Source organism: Nelumbo nucifera, chromosome 6, assembly GCF_055504915.1.
Source record: "Nelumbo nucifera cultivar China Antique chromosome 6, China Antique-T2T, whole genome shotgun sequence".
In the NCBI taxonomy this organism is placed as follows: Eukaryota; Viridiplantae; Streptophyta; class Magnoliopsida; order Proteales; family Nelumbonaceae; genus Nelumbo; species Nelumbo nucifera.
In genome coordinates, this window is record NC_142654.1 from 3,108,041 (window position 1) to 3,129,144 (window position 21,104).

Here is a 21,104-nt window from a genome sequence, read left to right on the forward strand (position 1 = left end):
ATTTTTTCCATTAGTTTACGTAAATACCCTTTCAATTTAACTGCACTCATAGTTACACTGTTAGATAAGTCAAGGGATGGAGTTTGACATGGGGTTGCCTCGACTTATGATTTAGAGACCGGTTCTGCTCCTCACACAGGGCGCCTCATTCACGCCTCACACGTACATCATATCATGCATCGGAAACATTGAAGGCCATCAAAACTGTGGACCCATCTTGGAAGCATAAATATCCAACCGTACCTTATGAATATCTCCCAAATGCATGTACGAGAAATATCCGTAATGTTCGGTTGGATATTATATGCGCAGGATTTTTACCTGAAAGAGATCGGGTCTCATCCCCACGTACCTTACAAGGGCCAGCTTGCTAATAAAAAGTCTCCAACGAGTTGTAAGGGACTGAATGAGTTGGGTTGATAGTTGACACCGAAGAGTTGGAATCTGCTCCAGACAAAGCGCGCCTCACACCGATCTCACAGTTACATCCCACCGGCACCGTATATTGGAAACATCTCTCCATAGATTTAAATAAAAGTATATGAAATATTCCCGTGTTCTGCGGTAGAAACATCCTATGAGGTCTGTGTGTGAGGCACGCTCTGTGTGAGGAGCAGATCCAGACTTGATACTGAAGGTTTTAGCTGATCAGCGGGCTGTTAACCTCATCATTGATTCCACAGTCCACTAAACAGCCAAAGTGTTCAACTAATCTAAATTCTAATATTTTGATGTACAGGGAACTGAATGCCTTAATGGGTTAATGTATTGTGTGATTCGTGTTAAAGGGATGCAACTCAAGTTAGTTGGATTGGGTTGAAGGTCAACCCATATGATATGGGCCATACCCAACCCAATGGCCCTATGGGTGCAAACTTTGGGCTTGGGTGTGGGCCTGGTCCAATTTGAGGTTAAGGCCAAGTTTATCAACCCGACCCTATATGTGTACCATTGTTTTTTTTTTTCATAAATTCATGAAAATAAAGTGTATAGGTTGAGGAAGTCCTTTTATGGCTTAAAACAACTTCCCAGAACATTGTTTAGTAAGTTTTATATGGCCGCTCAACAAGTATGGTTCATGTAATGCTAGATTCATAACTTTCTTTGTTAAGAGGTGTTGAGGGCATGTTGCAATGTTAATAGTATATGTGGATGATATCATCATAGGTATACAGGTCAAAAGAGATATTAACCATCAAATTTTATGTGAACAATCCAAGGCCTCTAAAGTATTTCCTTGGGATCAAAATTGTCCACTAAAAAAGTATATTTATCTCTTAAAAGAAATGCATCGTGGATCTATTGGAAGACATTGACAAGTTGGGTGTAGAGTGGGATGGTATTTTCTATTAATGTTAATCGTAAACTAGGTGATTGTGATGGAAAAAACTTAAAAAAAAAAATGAAAAACCATTCCAAAGGTTAGAGAGAAGATTGTTATATATTTCCATGTCACGTATCAATATTGTTTGTGGTATTAGGGTTCAAAGTCAATTCATGTAGTCCCTTAAAGTACCACACTTCAAGACTGTTGAGAGGATTCATAGGATATTTGTAAGGGTTGATTTGCTATTCAATAAACATAACCATCTGAAAGTGGAAGTGTATACATATGTGGACCAGGTGAATGTTGTAAATGATAGAATATCGACCAATGAAAATCTAGTGACATGGAGAGGTAAGAAATAAAGTGTGGTTGCAAGGTCAAGTATTGTGATTGAGCATAGAGTTATTACAGAAGATTGATGAAGTATTTTGGTTGAAAATTTATTAGGGTAGCTTAGGTTTAATGTTGAAAACCATATGTCCCTCCATTGAGGTATACAAGTTTTTTCATAAGAGAAAAGCGTGATAGGAGTGAACTCTGTACTCCTTATATTAATACAAAGAGCAACTTGCTAATATTCTCACCAAAGTACTTCCATGTTTGCAACACAACATGCTATGTGACAAGTTGAATACGATTAGTATGATTGATACATACAACCCAACTTGAGGGGGAGTGTTTAGTCACCATTAGTTCGTTGTTAGTTTCTTACTATTACTGTGTTGTCAACATTTTCTTTTATTTGTTTTTCATTAATGTGCCATCAAGGGCCATATTGTAATTTATCATTTTTATTTTTTTATCACCCTATAAATAAAAGAAAGGGCGCTACCAGCCTATTCTTTTGGTTCCCTAAACACTTATTTTCTTCTCTCATGTCATCCTTTTCTTTTTTTCTTTTTTGTTTATTGGATGAAAACAATGTAAATATAATACTTAAATTTATGTAAAATTTCAGGCAGGCTTGGGTTGTCAAGTGGGCTTGGGCCACTAAGGTCTCAACCCAAACCCAACTCAACTTCAGGCTTAGAGATGAGTTTTATGGCCTAGACCCAGCTTGCAGCCCAAAAATTCAAGTTGGGCCCTCCCAAGTCGCACATCCAAGTCCGACCAAGCCCAACAAGGCTCCCATCTGCATAGGATATTACAGCCAAAGTTTTATCCCACTTAACATCCTATTAACGAGACTCAGAAAAGAGAAATTAGATTTGCATTTGCCATTCACATATAGTTTTATCCCACTTGACATCCCATTATTTTATTTTTTCGAGTAGAAACGTTCCCCACCCTACTCGCTTTTACAAATATTGGGAAATTTTGTAGTGAAGTGGGCCCATGTTGAGGGGGATTGTCTCTTGTCGGTTGAGAGAATCATGGATTGTGGGAGTTGCTAGCATTGGGGAGTCTATAACACAATAAGCATATAATGGTAGATATCCCATGGAATCCTCAGCCCGACCTATAATCATAGTAGGTTCAATCGATACCTGGGCGTACTGGGCGATATCGATGCCTTTTTTTTATTATTATTATTTTTTTTCAAAACCAGTTCAGGGGGCCAGTTTAGAGTTCCTCCACCTCCTGAAACAGTCAAACCTCCGGTACATCCACTATAGAGGCGTATCAGAGAGGTCCCGGATACATAGGCCGATATGTGTTGAACCTCTAATCATAGTGCTTGTTTGCATAGGACATTCTATTTCTATCTCACTTACCAAATTCATGAATTGGGTGGGTGGTGGGACTACACCACCGGGGGTAGCCAATTCCCCTTCCCCTTAACCCCCCAACTCGCCCAAGTCGACCAAGCGTTGCAAAATGCAAACTGCAAAGGGCCATTGCACAAACGAAATCACCTCAAAGAAAGGCACGCAGTCGGCAGCATACGAACCCCAACGACCTTCAAGCTCCTTCACGTCCGGTAAACATACCAATTGGCAAGCCATCGTTTTTGACCAACTACTGCCATTTAATCTCAGTCGAATTATATGGCATCGCATCAGTCCCTAAATGTCATATCGTTGCATAGTATTCCATTCACTTGTAAGTTCCTTGCCACTGCAAAATTTCCTCGAGCCCAATAAATTGACATTATTTCTCAAAAAAATCTCAAGCGATGACAATCACAAAAGTGAAGAGTGAAGACGACGTCAAAGAGACAAGTCCATAGGTAGGAGCGAAAGTAAGAGAAATAGAGAATCCAAGGTATATATGATATTACAACTGAAATTGTTATTTGTTGTTATTAACATTTGTTTAATCTCTTCTCCTGCCATATCCAACCTCTCCCCACCCCAATCTTATCAATAATTACGGTGATCAACTCTAAGTGCCAAATTGTTGCTCCACTCCACTCACAAGAAAATTCCAAAGTTAAAAGGAAGTACAACGAACAAGGAAAAAAAAATATCCACGTGAAATTGTGGAACTACGAAGAGAGTGAAGCAAACCATAGATGCCGACGCCCTCCTTTCGTCTTTCGAGGATGCACAGAGCAATGTTGTCATTGTTGGTGCCCTGGACCCTGGTACATGTTAGTCAACACCACGTTACTTTTCTTTAAAAATAATAAAGGAGAGACCCCAGAGACCCCTACCCCATCCAGGTGCCAATATCTCCCCCCCCCCCCCCCCACCCACCTCCACCGCCACCACCGGCCGGTCCACTGCACCTAGTTTTCCTCAAATTACAAGTACTGTTCATGTATTCTGGCTCGGTTCTCTTCCCACCACAACCTTGCGTGCATTTCCCCGAACCTTTCTCGGCTGTACCACAAAATATAAACGAGTTATGGATTCGTAAAGCTAAATCCGAATAAACAATTGAACTTTCACTTACAAATCACAATTAATTGACTGGTGCTTATCATATTTATATTATATCGTCTTTTACCGTGGATATCATTATTTATTCGTTGGAATTGAGAGAGTCTGAGACCCGGTTGGTGATGAGGCAGGAATCACAGCGACCGAGAAAAACGGCTCATGGATAGGCTAGACATTTAAAGGTCAAACATCTACCACGGCACAGTTAAAAGTTTCGGCACCCCCATGATTCGTTTTTCTTAAATACGCAAGGGGTTGAAGTGAAAAAAGACCACCACTAGCTAACAGTCAGAAGGCCTCATGTCTTCCAAGAACTGCATATTGGAAAACCTAATTAGTTAACAAGTACGATCAAGTGACCCAATGATATTCACTTTTCCCAACTGTCGACCCCACTTTCTGCAGCTACGGGGCCTATGCATTTGAATGCACACAGCATTTGAGTTTGGGTCAAAGCCAATTACAAAGGTTAAAGGTTAGATTTTATCGATGGAAACCCATATATGCTAGGCAGAGCTATTGCAACAGAAACATAAAACAGTATGATGCTGAGAAGATTAAAAGCTTACGCAGGGGCAAAATCACAACAACGCCTCAACCCCAGGAGCTGGTGCTAGTGCTACCCATAGTCCCATAAAAGCTGGTAGCTATATACTAACAGGGTCAAATTACAGGAATTAGGCCAAAATGGGACTCACTGAACTGAGACGCCCAACCTGGCACAATTTATTTAACTATATATATATGAAATGCTTGAGCATCCTAAGAATCTCAACTACTAACTACAGAGATCTACGTGATAGAACAAACAAGGTGCTGTGTGAAGCTCATGTAATAGAAATAGCTTTTAAGTGAACCTAAGAGCATCTACAAAGCAATCTCGGATGTGAGACGCATCAAAAAGGGATGGGCATTAATGTCATATTCATGGAGCCATTTAGGCAGGCATTGTGCACCATTTAAGATATAACTAAGCTATTAAGGATATAAGAAATCACTCACCTGAACCTGACACGCCTCAGCTCCCTGGTGCCACCGGGCAGTGCTCTGATGGTAATGTAGACACCAGGTTCATCCTGTTCAACCCATTCAGTCTCCTGATCACTAGCATTACTAACAGAGAGCTCTCCAGAGCGATCCCCTTCCCTTGACAAACTTGACCTTGCAGAAGCATCCATTGATGATGTTTCAGTCTTGGCTCCACTGATGCTTGAAAGTTTTGGTGTTGATGTGAGACCACCAGAGTCGTAGTAATGGCGGATCTGCATTGGGTGGTGCTCAAGTGAATCTGAAGATGAGTACCCCATTCCTACGGGCCGGTGGAAATTGCGGGGTAAGCGTTCTTTACTTAATGGTGGCGTAACCGGGCTGTCCTCAGCAGATCCAATTTTTGAACCCTGAATAGGGGATAAAGGCATTTTGAATTTCAAATGTAACAAATCAGAACAAGACTTCCAATGAAAAATGCAAAATCTATAGCTCATGGGTATGATTATAAGTGAATCTTTCAATTGATGTTGGATCAATTGGAGTTGGGCCAGGTGATGCCACAATAATTTTGATGAAAATTTGGATAGTGATAGAAATCCACACTGTTGATGGTTGGAGCATGTTCAATTGCTCCAAACCTATTTTTCAAATATGATTTCTCTAACCAAGACAATGTGGAAGCTCACCTCATCTTCAGATCTAGGGGGTGTAGGAAGTGGGACAGCTTGACGGTTAAACCTCTGAACATTGTAGAGTTCCATGACCTTGTCGTAGTTTTCAGCCCACCACCTCTGAGCTTGCCATTTGTTGAACATCTCTCGACTAGTAAAACAACAAAAGGAAAATAAAATAAAATGGATATTCTGGCAATGTGTACACTGAAATTTAAGTGTCAAGCTGATACTCAACAAGTGGAGAAAAGTGGCATACTCATATATTTTGCCAACTATATTTAAACCTGATATTTAAGTAATTTAAGTAAATTAAATGTCCACTGTACAGATAGTAAAACGAGCATTACAATTTTATGCCTTGGCACAACAGTTGTGTTGCTCCATTGCGACCTGGGTGACCAGGGTTCAAGTCTTGGAAACAGCCTCTCTGTATGTGCAGGGGTAGGGCTGTGTACATCTGTTCTTTCCCAGACACAAAATAATTAATACATTACCTTTCTAAAAAAACCATGCAAGATACAAGATAAAGCACAAAATTGTCACAAGCATAACTTGTAGTGCCTAATAAAACCCAATCCCAGAGAAAATTATTATCCTTGGGTATGCCTCAAGTGAACTGCATAGGAAAGCAATGGCCAAATGTCCATGAAGTATCAAAATCTCTCCTGTGTGTACCACTACACTTGCTTGACTGCCAAGTAAATTGGCATTACACCTGATCTTCATAGAGTTAGCTGTGTGGGAGAGAGCGTATTGAATTAGTTACATTATGTTCATATATGAACCTTGCAGGTCCTTCTGACTCACAACCTATAAATCAGGGTTACTTATCAGAGGAAAAAACCAGGGTTGATGAAGTGCTTAGGTGCCACCTAATGGACACATGGATTGCCCCTTTTTGTTCTTTTTTTCCTGAACAGCTGCAATTTTCAGAGGGCATTTGCTTTCCTGGCAAGTAGCAACTAAAGAAATCCTCGGTTGTTTGCAGAGGGAAAAAGGTAACATCAGAGGGCTGCTGAATGATGTAAAACCAACATCATAATCAAGTTTTAGGCCAACGATAACATGCATTTAGGTGATTAGGTTACATCGCTAGCCTTCCTCCTCTTCTCCCCGGTCCCATGATGCAGAAAAAAGTTGATTTTTTTTTTAAGTTGAAGTTACACAGTTAAAAAACTTGTTTGTTTCTATTTTAGGTGCCTATTCTTGTCGTTTCATGGAGTTTAGTGGGACATGAGATTATGTGGGTTTCTTTCAACCTTTGCAGACAAGGGACAACATGTACAAAATGACAAACTCAGTAACTTGAAGAAGAAAAATGAAAGCAAAACAATCTATGGCTCTAGCCGCTCTATGCTATAATGCAAATGCTACAGTAGTACAGTACTGGCATTCTAAATCAAACAGTAGTACAGTGTTATAAACGACAAGAGTCTTGAGAAAAGTTCCAACACGATTGCCCCACTCTCCACGTAAGATATTGATTTGAATTTGAATCACCCCTCCACCAAGCAAACACAATAAAAATCAGACCCTTGATTTTTTGAGAACAAAAAACAGATTTTGCCCCCGTCAATTGGAATTTGGAAATCATTCGTAAAGGTAAGGTTAATTTTGTCATTGAAGTGTCTGCAAAGCTTAAACTAGATTCTTCGTTATTGTCTCCATAAAATATGGCGCAGATCTTGTTCTAAGGACCATAGCCCAAGATAAAAGCCATAAAATCATACATACAGCTCTACCAAACAGACAAGTTTTTACGACCCACATATTGGACAGTCACTAGTGTCAGGCACGCCGATTTCCGTCCAAGGGGCTCCTGGGTGGAACCCATTGAATGGCTGCCTTCACTCCGAGTACCCAGATGTGCCCCAGACATGGCATACTCATACCCCGTCTAACAACGCTCGATCCTGTCCAACCCTGAATTGTGTGAGACAGAAACTTGCAGATTATATACGGATGTATATCGGTTTGAAGAACCAAACTGGAATTTGAACTCGGTAAGGTTTTTCTTTTTTCTTTTTTTTTTTTTTTCGGGGGGTAGCAAAAACTGGGTAAGATTTGAAGAACCAATCTAGAATTTGAACTGGGTAAGGATTTTCGTTTTCTTTCATTTTCTTTTCTTCTTAGGGGGTGGGTGGGGAGAAAAACTGGGTAATGTTTTAAGAACCAATCTGGAATTTTAACTGTGTTAAATTTTAAGTTCCGAACGACATTTAACCAAGCTAATTTAAATTTATCACCAAAAAAGAATAACTTGATTTAAAATTTGAAGCAACAAAAAAGTGGCAATGAATTACATCGCTATATAATTCGAAATTTCGAATCCAACAGCGACAAAATAACAAAATGGTTATAACATAATCACAACTGTCTGCATTGTGATCTTGGAAGAAGGCAGAATTACCTGAACCGGATTCTCTTGAGATCGTTACCTCCCTGAGGCAGCGAAAGGAAGGTAATGAGAACACCGGGCTCAACCTGTGCCACCCACTCCTTGGGCTCTTCTTCCTCCATGAAAATAACTGATTCAGTTCGGCCGCTCATTGATGGCGGGGTCCCTTCGCCACTTGAAAGCCCTTTTAATCTGTTTTCCATCTCTTTCCCCCATATTCTCGGCGTTGAGCTCGAGCTAAAAGTTCCCGTCCGACGGTACGAGCAGTGAAATCTCTCCGATACCGAGGCCGCGTCGGACTCAGCGTAGTTCTGGTGGTGATGATTTCCCGACGATCCTGAACATGGCTTGCAATGTCGATAAGCTCCCGAGGCCTTCAAAGCCATGTCCTTGATCTGAAAAGTTTCCGTCTGTTACAAACCCTAAGTCCAGTTGGAATATATTATGATAGAAGTCTAGAAAAGAAACCCTAGCTTGCTTTACCTGGGCGGTGAGAGCTTTAATGGCTTGCTTAGTGCTCGGCGTGCCGGTGGTGTCCTCGTCTTCTGGTTCGTGAAGCGATCCACCGCCGAGCTGCTTCGAACAAGCGATGCACGTCAGCATTTTGGGTCTCAACGATTGTTATCAATCGGATCTTTGCCGTTAGACAGGATATAAGCAAGAGATCGAAATTTCTGTAATAACCGAATCTGATTCAGAATTTAATTTCGAACATGAAGCAACAATGCAATTGCTGCATAAGGAAACAAAACGTTGAAGGTCTCTGACTCTTTTGTCCTTGCTTGCGCGGCTAGTCCTTACTCCGAAGCTCAGTCCACTCGGTTTAAAGGCCAAAATGAAAAACCGGCATGTTTCAAAAAGCCAAAGGTCCAAAACTCGCGGGAAATCAAGGAAATGTGGAGAGGGATCGATCGAAGATTGGGTAAGAAGAAAACCAGAATCAGTTAACAGCTGCAGAAGGGCATTTGACAACAACCTGTGCGATCGTTATATCTGCAAACCAAACCCTCCAAATCCAAGATTCAGTCCTTTCAGTTTCAAAGGTCGAGTGGTAATACACTACCATTCGTGCATACTCTTTAATACCTCCATAAGCTACGCGTTCAGATGTTCCCGCCTGCAAATCAGAAAAAAGGAATTGGAGATTTTAAAAAATAATTGAACGTGAAGAGAAGCCTGGAGAATTTGAGAGCAAAACACATGAAAAAAAGTCTGAGAAAAAAAGATAGACCCAGAATATTCAGAGCTCTAATGGCGGAAATAGGACTTTGATTTCTGCAATTCGTGAAAAGGACGGAACTAGAAACGACTTTGATGCCTCCGCTATCTCAGAGCCTCCGCCACCCCTCTTCATACCTTTCTTTCTCTCTGTCTGACGAAAAAACGGCCAGCTATCACTTAAGACCAGACGGAGCGGAGGCTCTGAGAGAAATACTCTCTCTGAGTCTGAAGTCTGAACTGAGTTATTACTGCAACTTGGTTCTCTTTGTGGCCTTGTTTACCTGCTACCGGATGCAACCGGCTATATTTGTACAAACTGCATCTCCGCTATCCCTATCTTTTCTCTTTTTTGAGCTGAGCGCGAGTGCTAGTTTTTCCTTGACTAGGACGAGGTTTGAATAAATAAAAAAAGCTGAAGGAAAAGGATGGTGAAGTACATTCATTACTTTTAACATACCCATCAACACCCTGACCTCGCCGATGACGAGTTGAGATCACCGTCACCTTCCAACAAAAAACGTACCCATTCCCTCCCAAAATTATGTAGACTCGGCAAAAAGTTGATCCAACCCGCGAACTCGACTCAATCCAATCCGAAAAAATAGGGTTAGAGTCTCATATTTAGCAATCCGAATGTAAAAATGATTCGACCCAATAAAACTGGGTTAAGGGTCAATCCGTTGACCTGATTGTCAAGTCTAATTAAGATTATTTATGCTCTTTAATTTTTTTCTATTTAGTCTTTATTTTTTATTATTTACTCTTTAAATTGTTAAATGTTAAAGTTTTTATTTTATATTTGAAATTTTAAGATTAATTCTTTTAATTTTGATATTTTTTATGTAATTTTTTTTTATTTTTTTAAATTTCAATTATTTTTTGGAATGACCCGAATTGACCCATAGGTCAACCCTAACCCGAATATTTAGGATTAGGGTCTAGCATTTGACAACCCAATTCGATATTCAAACCGACCCGAAATCAATCCGAAATACCTTGATCCACCCCGAACTCGACCCACCCAACCCGATTGCCATGTCTAGATGTATGGTGTCAGATTTGTTGGGAGTGTTGGAACGTATTTGTTGGCAGGTGATCCGGTGACTTAGCGATGATCACTTGGCAGTCGGCATTACTCACAATTGGAGGTGCGGGATCGACCCCGCGGAACCGCAGTTCTCAGGGAACTAGGCCAGTGGGACTCACGTGTACCCTGCACTGTCTCCACACTCAGTAGTCAGTCCCTATCAACATCCACAGACTACACAACTCTGCTACCGATTAACCCGGAATCTGAAGAGAAAAAAAATCGATTTTGTATTTTCTTAATGATGAAATGAAACTAGTGAGTTGTGGGCCACTGTATCACAACACAGATCGTCAATCTCGTCACTATCAATTCTCACCTCCTGGATGAGAAGATCAACGGATGACTAGTTTTCTTTGCATTCCGTTGATCATAAATGTTCATTACTCTAGAATCTCGCCTTTCTTGAACTGCATTGTTGATTTGGGTCTTGGATGGACACCCATGAAAAAGGGGAGTGTGGAGTGGTGGTGATGAGGCGAGGAGGAACTAGGGAATTATTATAATCTGGGTGGACCCACAACTTACCCGTTTTTTCTGTATCCTGTCTATTCTTAATTGCATGTAATTAATTCATTGTTGAAGAGCTTGGCCGGCCGACCATGGTCCAGCTCAACTCATAATCTCATATATCCTGAAGACCTGGAAAGCTGGTCAGTTCCCAAATAATCGGCGATCAACATCGTAAGAGAATGCCGTGGATGATCAACATCGGCATATAGGACTGGCAAATGGGAGACCGGATCTGCTCCTCACACCTGGCGCCCTACAGGCATCTCACACGCACATACTATTATGCATTGGGAACATCTCCCCTAATTATTTGTTATTATTTACGGGAGATGTTTCCAATGGACGGTGGATGGGATTGTAAGGCGCCCATTCGTGAGTAGCACTGACCTACTACTTATTAAAAGTAACTGTTAGCCGGTAACAACCCACTCTACACCCACTAGTTACTTATTAAAAATCTGCAAGATGCTAATCATCTTGTTCATAATGTATCCAGCTTGTCATAACAACGGAAACTTAGGATCATAGGATCATTCCCGGTTGGACCAGGGTTGGGGGATGGGCTACCCCCATTTAGGGATGACAATGGGGAGAATTTTATAAATTTTAGATCTTATTTGTTTCCTTAAACCTCTCAATATGTACCTACTTCAAAACTCTTTAGCGGATTGGATTTTGAGAATCCATACCCTCTCTATACATGAAAGTGCAAAATCCTCCCCACTTTTAAGGGTAGGGGCGGGTTGGGTTTAAAACCTGTGTTTACTTTTCTATTATTTATTATCATATATAAGCAATAAATAAGTAAAATAACACAAATAAACATCAAGATTTCTAATTATTTGATCCAGACATGTAAAAAATACATAAACTAGCAATTATCCTTCACAAAAGATTTAAAACGTTATTACATTCAATACATAGTAAATAAAAGTTTATATGCTTTCCAACAATATGCGGATCGAGAGGATTGGCTTTAGCCTAATACCGTACTTTACCCTATCCTATGGGTTGTAGAATCCTAAAACCTGTACCCACTCCAAAATCTGTCATTTAACCAAAAAAGGCCTGTTCCATCCGAGAGGGTAGGGGAAATTACCTACTAAGTAGGGTAAAAATTGCCATCCCTACCCCCATTGTATAGCCCTTATCAGGAAAAAAGAAAAAGAAAAAAAAACACTCTAACCCATTCACTTTGGGTTTGATTCAACTTTCCAAAAAATGATATATTTTTTTTTCAAAAAATATTTCAGCTAAAAATGAAAAATAAAAAAAAATAAATGATAAAAGTTCAAAAAGAATTATATATTTTAGCAGAAAAGTAAAAAATTGCAGATATTGCAGATAAACAAATAAAACGTTAAAAAATTAAAAAAAAAAAACATTTCAAACAAAGATCAGAAATTGTAAAATATATAAAATGATAAAAATATCAAAAAATTTTGGCTAGTTTGTTTTTTTAAACATTCAACATTAGAAGGATTTTTATTAATTAGTGTAAGGATAAGTGTTATGTATGTATACAAGCAGAAGGCGAAACATAAATTGATATTAAATATTAAACTTACACCAAAACTAAAACAAGTATTGACTTTATATAATAGTACAGATAAAGTCAAGTTTTCATAAGAAATTATGTGTCCCCTCGAAACAGAGAAAATCAAACGCTCTTGAGAGGGGAGAACTCAGTCTGACCGCCGGCTTTGATGGCTAAAAGCCTAAAACAGTTTCAGGAGTATCGATTCCACCAAAACTTTATCCAGTTTCTTCTTTTAAAGCTTCCTAACAACCCAACAATATCGCAGTTTTGGGTTCGACCTTTCAAATCAGAATCAATTTGGATGGATTAATAATGTCATATTGAATTGAATTAGTTCAAACTTAACTGGTCCAAAGTATTTATTGGATTGAATCGGACCTGGTCCATCCATAATCGATTTATATTGGATTGGGTCAGATTAAACTAATATCCAGTCCATTAATAATACAATATAAGAATACAAGTGTTAATGGACTAGGTTTGGGTTGGAACCAATATAAATTAAAACTAATTTGAACAGATTGACCGGTCCAACCGTTAGATTGGGCTGGTCCAAAATGATCTAGAGTATTGATCAGATTGGTCTGTAATGGACTCATATTGGACCAAACCTGGTCCAATTAACACCCTACCAATTGGAATAAATGAACTAACCAAATACAAATTATTGAATTATCAAAAAAAAAAAGAAAAATAAACAATGGTTGTGTTTATGCAAAATGGTCCATTTATTTGGAGGTTAGAGGCATGAATCAAAGGAGTATTTTGCTCTAACATATCTCCTACATTTGGTCTACAATATCATGATTTAGAATGAAAACGGTTTGGGTTTTGGTTGAGCTGGCCCTAGGTACCACGTGTCACATTTGCGGCCATCTTATCTCTTCGGCCATGTTGGCATCACGTTATATGGCTAAGCGCGACCAAGGAAGGAGAACCCTGTACGGATTAAGAAGACAGCTCCGCTGGGGATTAGGACTTATTCCGAAGACTTCGACGGGCAACCTCATCCCGACAACCCCAGAAGCCTCATCCCAACAGGAAACATAATTTTGGCTATAAATAGGTAACTTTCGCTCAAGGTAAGGGACTTGACTTGAAGCATCCATACTGTTATTCTATTCGGACCAATACTTTTCTCTCAACTGCTTGACCCGACCGCCCACCGTTCTCAACTAACTTAAGCATTGGAGTATCTACCCAGAGAATAACTCTTCGAGCCTTTGACTCTATTCTTGGTTTTAGATCTTGTTGCATAGCTTCATCCTTCCACTTCAGCTCCGCCCAATTAATAGAATTATCTGACTACGACCTCGATTCAAGAAATATCTCATATCGATAAGCATAAAAAACATCTCTCAATTAAACTTAATAAGAGAGAGACATAAACTAGTACTAGAGTTCTTAAATATTTATCGACCTTAATTCTCATGACTATCTTCATCTCATGAAGGAGTATTCCTACCAAAAAGACAAACATGGAGAACGATGCAAAAGCAAAAAAAATAAAAAAAAATAATAATAATAAATAAAACACATTCCCGCATGCAAATGAGCATGTATAATATTAAATCCGGTTGGAATGTAACACCTTGTAATTTGTGGGTAAAAGTAGATCAGTGGTGACAATGAGTCGATGAACAACAGGTACACTATATACACATTCACACATCCGGTGCTTGTTAAGAACATTTAATAGAGCTAAATGGTGCAGCAGACAGCTCACATCATGGACAGCCTGAGATGTGATTAGTGAAGGTGTCAACTGGCAAAATTGCTGAAGGTGTAGCGGAGGCTTGGGATGTGTTATGGAATCAAAGGAAAAGAAAAAAAAAAAGTAAAGTCATGATATTTGAAAAAAATCATAAAACTCAATTTTAAGAGATATATTAAATACACTTCGAAAACATATTAAGTTATGTTAATTTTTTTCTTGGCAGTATTCTAGAAAGTTCAAATAAATTGCAAAAAATTAAGAAAATTCACTCTTTAATCTAAAAATTGTTTATGTAAAACATGAACAAAGTTCAACAAATTTACATTAATAAATATTAAATAACATACACAAATAATATTATTTTTTGAGGGATAAGGTGGTATTGACGATGAAGCCTTAAGCAAGATTCTAGCTTCTTACTTCTAATTAATGGCATGAGTGCATGAGTGCTGATAACCATGGAGTGAAAAAATGGTGCTGAATCTGAATTAATCAAGACGGCACATTGACTCTCTTCCGCTAGTTACATTTATATATGGGTTAACTATCAAAGTTTATCCCACTTAAGCTTCACCAATAAAATCCTTCACTCGATGGGGGGAAAGAAAAGCTTTTTGTTTTAATTTTTAGTGGCTACTCTCTCATTTGGGATTTTGTAAGACGGTCTTTATTCAAAACTGCATCAAATCCGAACTAGCATCGTTATCTAACTTCTTTTGGCACGGTGGTTCAGTCTATGATTTTTTTTTGATAGAAACCGAAAGGGGCAACACAAGATGGGGGGTAGCACGTCCTCACAAATCAGACTTACAAATATAAGCTAAATTTCATGGAAGATCATTGAGATTGAGACTTACTATACCCTGTTGGGAAGAAAAGGCTTGATTGGCGAACCAGTCGCCTGATTAGCTTCCCGATACACGTGATTGTAGATCAAATCTTCATTTATTCGATTCTTCAAATCCAAACACTCTTCAATCATGTTCCGTAGATTCCAGGGGGGTCGATGAGCCGCTTCAGATCATGATCAAAGAGTAGCCTTCAATGATGATGGAATGGTTTGGGAAATTCATTGCTAAGTTGTGGGCCTCCCACATGGCCCAAGCTTCCGCCATGTTAATTGTCAAAGAATCTAAGTGGTAAGCCTTATAATCTACTACCTCACCCATGAAATTCCTAGCTATGGGTGCAACAAATGAGCACATCCCATTGTTTAGTTGAGGCGCGTCAAGATTTATTTTTATAGTACCAATTTTTGGAGTTTGCTACACAACATATTTGAACACCTTATGGGAATCAATACCCTTAAGCTTCATATTGGTTTCATAATGTTCCATAAAGGCCTAAAAAGCTCTTTCAATCACCACTTGAATAGGGGTTGACACGTTGTTTTCCCCTTTAAAAACAAAAATGGAATTAAAAAATAAAATTTTATTTTTTTTGTCATGGAACAATTTCAAATAAAAAAAAAATGAAAACAAAATATGGGATATGTGGAATGTGGTTTGGAAACATGTATTGTTTTCATTTATATTAATCAAAAGATGGGATCGTGGAATTATCAAACACAGCAATTGCGAATAATATTTTTACTTTTAACTTAATAAATTTAAAATTTACTCCAAATGGAGGGGTGATTACCTAAAATTTTATTAACTAATTAAACTTTATCAAAAAGTCATTGCAAGAAAAAAAAAAGCATATAATAAAAAGAACAGTGTTTTTAATTAATTACTTTTCCTTCTTGCCGTGTATGCAACCGCCCTCAAAAGCATTGTTGAGCTCTTTAGTCTTTGGCCACTAGCTAGGCTGCTTATATGGCACCCAACAATCTGTAAAAGTAGCCAATCGGTATTTTCACAATCGAATTCATTATTCATGTAAGACATTGATCCGTTGAAATGTTTCAAGTGCGATACCTTTCGGCGTTGTAGTGGTAGACTTGTTTATTGGCTCCTATAGTCCTATCTTATCTTTATTTAGTTGGACATTCTTCAAATTGGGTGCATAAAATAGCAAGTTCAGAATATTTGGATTCATTTCTTTGAATGTATTGTAGGGTTATGGGTTCAGACCATATTTTTTAAAACCGAACTGGTCAGGGTTCGGTTACTGGTTCAAACGGTCCAACCGTTCGACTTGAACGATCGATCTGTTTTGACAAAAAAAAATTAAAAATTTGAAAAATAGTCAAAACCATTCGAAAGGTTAACCAATTGGTTCAGTGATTTACTAACCAAAATCAACAATTTTGAGAAAAAAAAAAACAGGAACTGATCCGATCCGACCATCCAGTCGGGTCTAATTTTGGAAACCATGGTTCAGGTCTTCCAGGGTGAATGGAGATCTTAGACTCTAGTCTAGACCGGTTTAGTATTTTCGGGGTTGCCATTTTGTTTTGTACATCTTGTTGCTGGTTGATCATAGATCTGCAATTGTATATGGGACTGTTGGGAATCCTTTTTTAAGAATGGGGGCTATTATTTATTACTTGGTATAATGGAAAAATCTCAGTAAGCCTAAGAAAGTAGGTTTGGATATGAGGGTCATTATATCGCATACATGTATGATAAAAAGCCAAAGATTGGGATTGTATTCAATTTATCCCTCCCAAGACTCTAGATAGTTGGGACTAACATTGGGTTGTCTTAAATTTAGCTAAGTTTATTTATTTATTTTCTCAATCTTATTCTCTTCTACCTTTTTTAATAATTTTAATCAAAATTAACTGATGATTATCAAAATTCATCTTTTAAGAGGAATCTTATAACTTTAAAAGAAAATTGGGTGTTCGTTTCTTATCTCTTAAAGAGGAATCTTACAACTTTTTATTTTTCAATGATGCTCTCAAAACAGAAACAAAAATTCTCATATATAAGATTAAAATGGACATTTGACAAATTTTAAAATTCAAAATTTAAAATTTAGAACAACGTTCTCTAAATTCAGAATTTAAAGGAAATAAAATTTCACCGAATATACTTTTTAATGGAATTATTACACTTTCATATATCATACGTTAGTACAAACTAACAATAGCTGTGATGCAAATTGAAACAGAAAAAAAAAAAGTGATTAATTGAACATAATAATAAATACATGTTGTCAAATTTGAGCATACATTATACATTTTGGAAAACTTGAATGAAGGATAAGTAAGTAGGTTCTAAGCAGTTGGTTGAGATCAGCCAACATAAATAAATCCACTATAGTTGAACAATTGTTTTTTTTTCTACATGGAATTAATACACAACCGGCGTAACCCGTCCCCCAAACCATGACCCCCAATGCTAGTGCAGGCGGGATCAGATACCAAACCTCCACGGAGGCCTTTGCAATTGCATCATAGTGGAACCTGAACTCTTGATTCCTTGCCCTCCAAATAATTTTTATGATAGGACGGTATCATTAACGAGAAATTAAATGAGATTAAATTAAATGGATTTGATATAATGTTGGATTTTAATCTCATAAGAGATTAAATTAAATGGGTTTGATTGGTCAATTACATGAGAAATTGCACCTACACAATTGATTGAAAAATTAATTTTTCTCTTATAAAATTCAATTTTGAATTTGTCTTACATTGAAAAATTATAAGTTTTGTTTTCAGTATTTTAATAGGGGCTGATTTACACTAGTAGATGAGAGTATAGGGGTTTGATACCGTGCAATGTGATGCTAGGAATTCTTTCCTCTAACGATGACATACTATATAGGCACATAATTGTCACTATTTACACTCATGCATACTTGTTTGTTGTATTTGACCCGGCCACCAACCAAATCCAACCCCTGATGATCCTTACTGACACTTGGTGCTCGTCCGTTATCGGCCGGCCAGTTCATCCTCTTACCGAACGACAGTAGCCAGTACGGCTTTATATTTACCATGCTAATTAAATTCACAAGCTTTGATACTGGGAACTGGGAAGAGCTAGCTCAATCACGTTCACAGTGGTACTCCACCATTACCAACCAAAATTTACCTGAGAGAGTTTTATAATCATCGTCGTCGTCGGTGGTGGTGGTGGTGGAGCCGCTAATAACTTTTAATTCTGAGAATGACGTTGTGCAATTACTATTTGCCGCTGTGGAGTACAACTTTTTCCCTTCTGGAGAGAGAGAGAGACACCAGTCTTCGAAATAAATACGAAGACATGTCTTCTTTCAAATATGACTAGGCATGGCCCCGTACTAAGTACGGATACATCATCTGAACTATTTATTTTTTTTTAAATAATCTATATTAGAATTTTAGTTTAATTTTTTATAAATTTTTATTTAATTTAAAAGACTTACCATATTTTATCTAGAGGAATGGTTTACATTATTTATTTTTTCATTTGAGATTTACAAATTATGCTTATATGATAAATTTGATTTTGATTTCTTATTTAATTTAGAAAATTAAATCAAGTTTAATTTGCAATTAACAATTTGTGCTTTTTTCTTATGGAGTAGTAGTAAGCGTGGAAAAATCGTAAATACAGGGCAACTATTATTTTGTTTGGGATTCAATACTTGTATGATAAGTTTGACTTAAGTATTTAAGGAAGAAACGTTAGATAATTGAGTATTTTGTGAGAGTATAGAATTATAGATAATGTTAAAAAATTAAAAAAAAATGTAAGCTTAGACAAATAGTATGGAAGGATGGAGAGGAAATGCTAACATAGACAATTACATTTTACACATGTAATACATATCCAATTAATTTTTACTTAAATAGTTGTTTTTAAATTTTTATCACATTTTGATTAACTTAAAACTTAATGAAGTTAATTAATCCAAATATTTAACCATTTTACTAATTATGCAATCATTTTCTTTTTTTGGAATAATCATTTTTAGTAATGATTGGATCATTTTGTATTTCTTTTTATAAACTTAATCATTTTTATTTTATATATTAATTATGTGCATGAATTAATGAAGTGGATAATTAATTTTATCTACTAAGTTATTAATTTAGTTTAATTAGATAAGTTATTAATTTAAAGTAATTAACTTTAATTGAACTAAGGGGCCAATTTAAATTTAATGACCTAAATGGTGTACGGATTAAACATAAATGATTACCAAATTGTTAAACATATGTGGACTTAACTTTAATTGAACTTATGTGGACCTATAAATTGATTACCAAAAAACACAAATTGTTAAATTAAAGTAATACATTTTCATTGAATTAAGGGTTCAAGTTGGCTTATCAAAAAAATAAAAAAGGTCAAGTTGAATTGAATGACATGTATAATGTATGGATTAGACATAAATGGGTCAATTTATGTGTATCCATAGATTGTATGGGTGGCTTAAAAAAAATACATGTTTTGCCTAAAAAATGAACTGTTTAATTTGTCTTCAGTGGCATATGTCATACATATATTGTCTTGAAATTAGAGATAATACTGATGCTGATGCCTTTGCATTTTCTCCCAATCTTAAAAAAGCATCTGATCACCCACTTGATGAGCCCAAGAACCAAACATGTGGTATTCAACAAAGTTTTTTTTTTTTTTTTTCATAAATAGCCATGTATGTCCATTTTAGTGTTTTTTTTTTTTATTTGATTTGGAAAGGCCTGAAGCCAACGGGTTATAATAGTCTCATCGGGAGACAAATTAGAATTAAGCAGAAGAGAAATACATTTGGGAGTGTTACCCACCCAAAAGTAAAGACTATTGACACCAACACTGTTGAAGTTCCTCTTGACATGATAAACCAAGATTGAATCAAAGCAGAGGAGAAGCCGCCTGCAATCCATAATATATGTGTGTATGGATCATGGTTAGAGGGAAGATTCCTCCAACAGGCACTGGATAGGTTCCATGGCATCTCCTTCTAATATGATTTTTCGGAGACCAACCAGCATGGCCAGCTTGAACTTGAGATTCCTCCAACAGAGATTGAATCTTAAAGAAGTGAATCTCGCGCAAACTGAACATAAGAGAAAACCGGCCTTTAAAACAGAAGGGTTCAAAGATTGATGCTTGCGTCTACTAAAGAGTCTTGAAATGCCAAAGGTGGGCCCTAGACAAGCCAGATTATTCAATGTTGATCCATGAGAAACTACCTCACCCACCAAAGACCACCACTATTCATGGGGAAAACATTAACCATTCTGAGAGAAGATCAACAACCGAAAAACACGGCACCAAAACTTTTCTGAAAAACAAGGGAACTACAATCATGACTATCCAAATGACTCTCATTGGCAATGTCGGCAAATGATTCCGGCAGGTCCCCATTGGTAAGCAAATCACTACATCTCCCTTCATCAAGAGATAATGGATCTATGTCTCAATGGAGGATGTATCATCAATATTATCCCCAAAACAGTACAACTTCTCTTGGATCATCGGAAGTGGGATTGGTATGGACACAAGATTATCGAAAATTGCACCAACTGACTCATTAATTCCATATTATAGATCGGCAGTCCAAGAACCTCCTTGCTTATGTTTATTGTGTCTGAATCATCACGATTAAAAGTAGGAACCAACAAGCCTCCAGGAACGCTTTTTGAAACATTAAAGATGTGAGAGGTAGCACTCGCATACGAAGATACAAGAGAGATAACTCGTCCCTCCCCCCTCAAAAGAGGAAGAGAGGGAGAGAGGCCCTGACCAGGGAGAGAGGCAGTGGGCTTCATTGAACAAATTTGGAGGGTAGACTTAGCACCTCTATCACACTTCAGTTGTAATTTCATGCATTTTAGAGTTAAACGCTAAGAGATGTGTGTTTGTGGTAGTTTTAATGGGTCTCACCATGTATGTTTCTTATCCAATTGAGCATGCATCTTTTAATTT

General features: G+C 37.6%; 1 protein-coding gene across 6 annotated transcripts; it reads right to left on the reverse strand.

Annotated features, from left to right (window-relative positions):
- Positions 1–3,510: 3,510 nt before the first annotated feature.
- On the reverse strand, positions 3,511–9,798 carry LOC104609355 (protein Brevis radix-like 4). Of its 6 annotated transcripts, none has more exons than XM_088889173.1 (8): positions 9,446–9,796; positions 9,191–9,331; positions 8,698–8,787; positions 8,227–8,624; positions 5,829–5,964; positions 5,155–5,549; positions 3,967–4,092; positions 3,511–3,851 (listed from the first exon to the last, which is right to left on the reverse strand). In XM_088889173.1, the coding sequence occupies exons 2-7, from the start codon at positions 9,278–9,280 to the stop codon at positions 4,014–4,016; spliced, it is 1,188 nt and encodes a 395-aa protein (XP_088745299.1). In that variant the 5' UTR covers positions 9,281–9,331; positions 9,446–9,796; the 3' UTR covers positions 3,511–3,851; positions 3,967–4,013. The 6 variants fall into 6 exon arrangements, 5 of the variants coding, with proteins under 5 accessions (XP_088745299.1, XP_010273950.1, XP_088745301.1 ...); XM_010275648.3 differs by having other exon boundaries at positions 8,227–8,609; positions 9,446–9,794; XM_088889175.1 differs by having other exon boundaries at positions 8,227–8,609; positions 8,698–8,888; positions 9,446–9,792.
- Between the last annotated feature and the right edge of the window lie 11,306 nt (positions 9,799–21,104).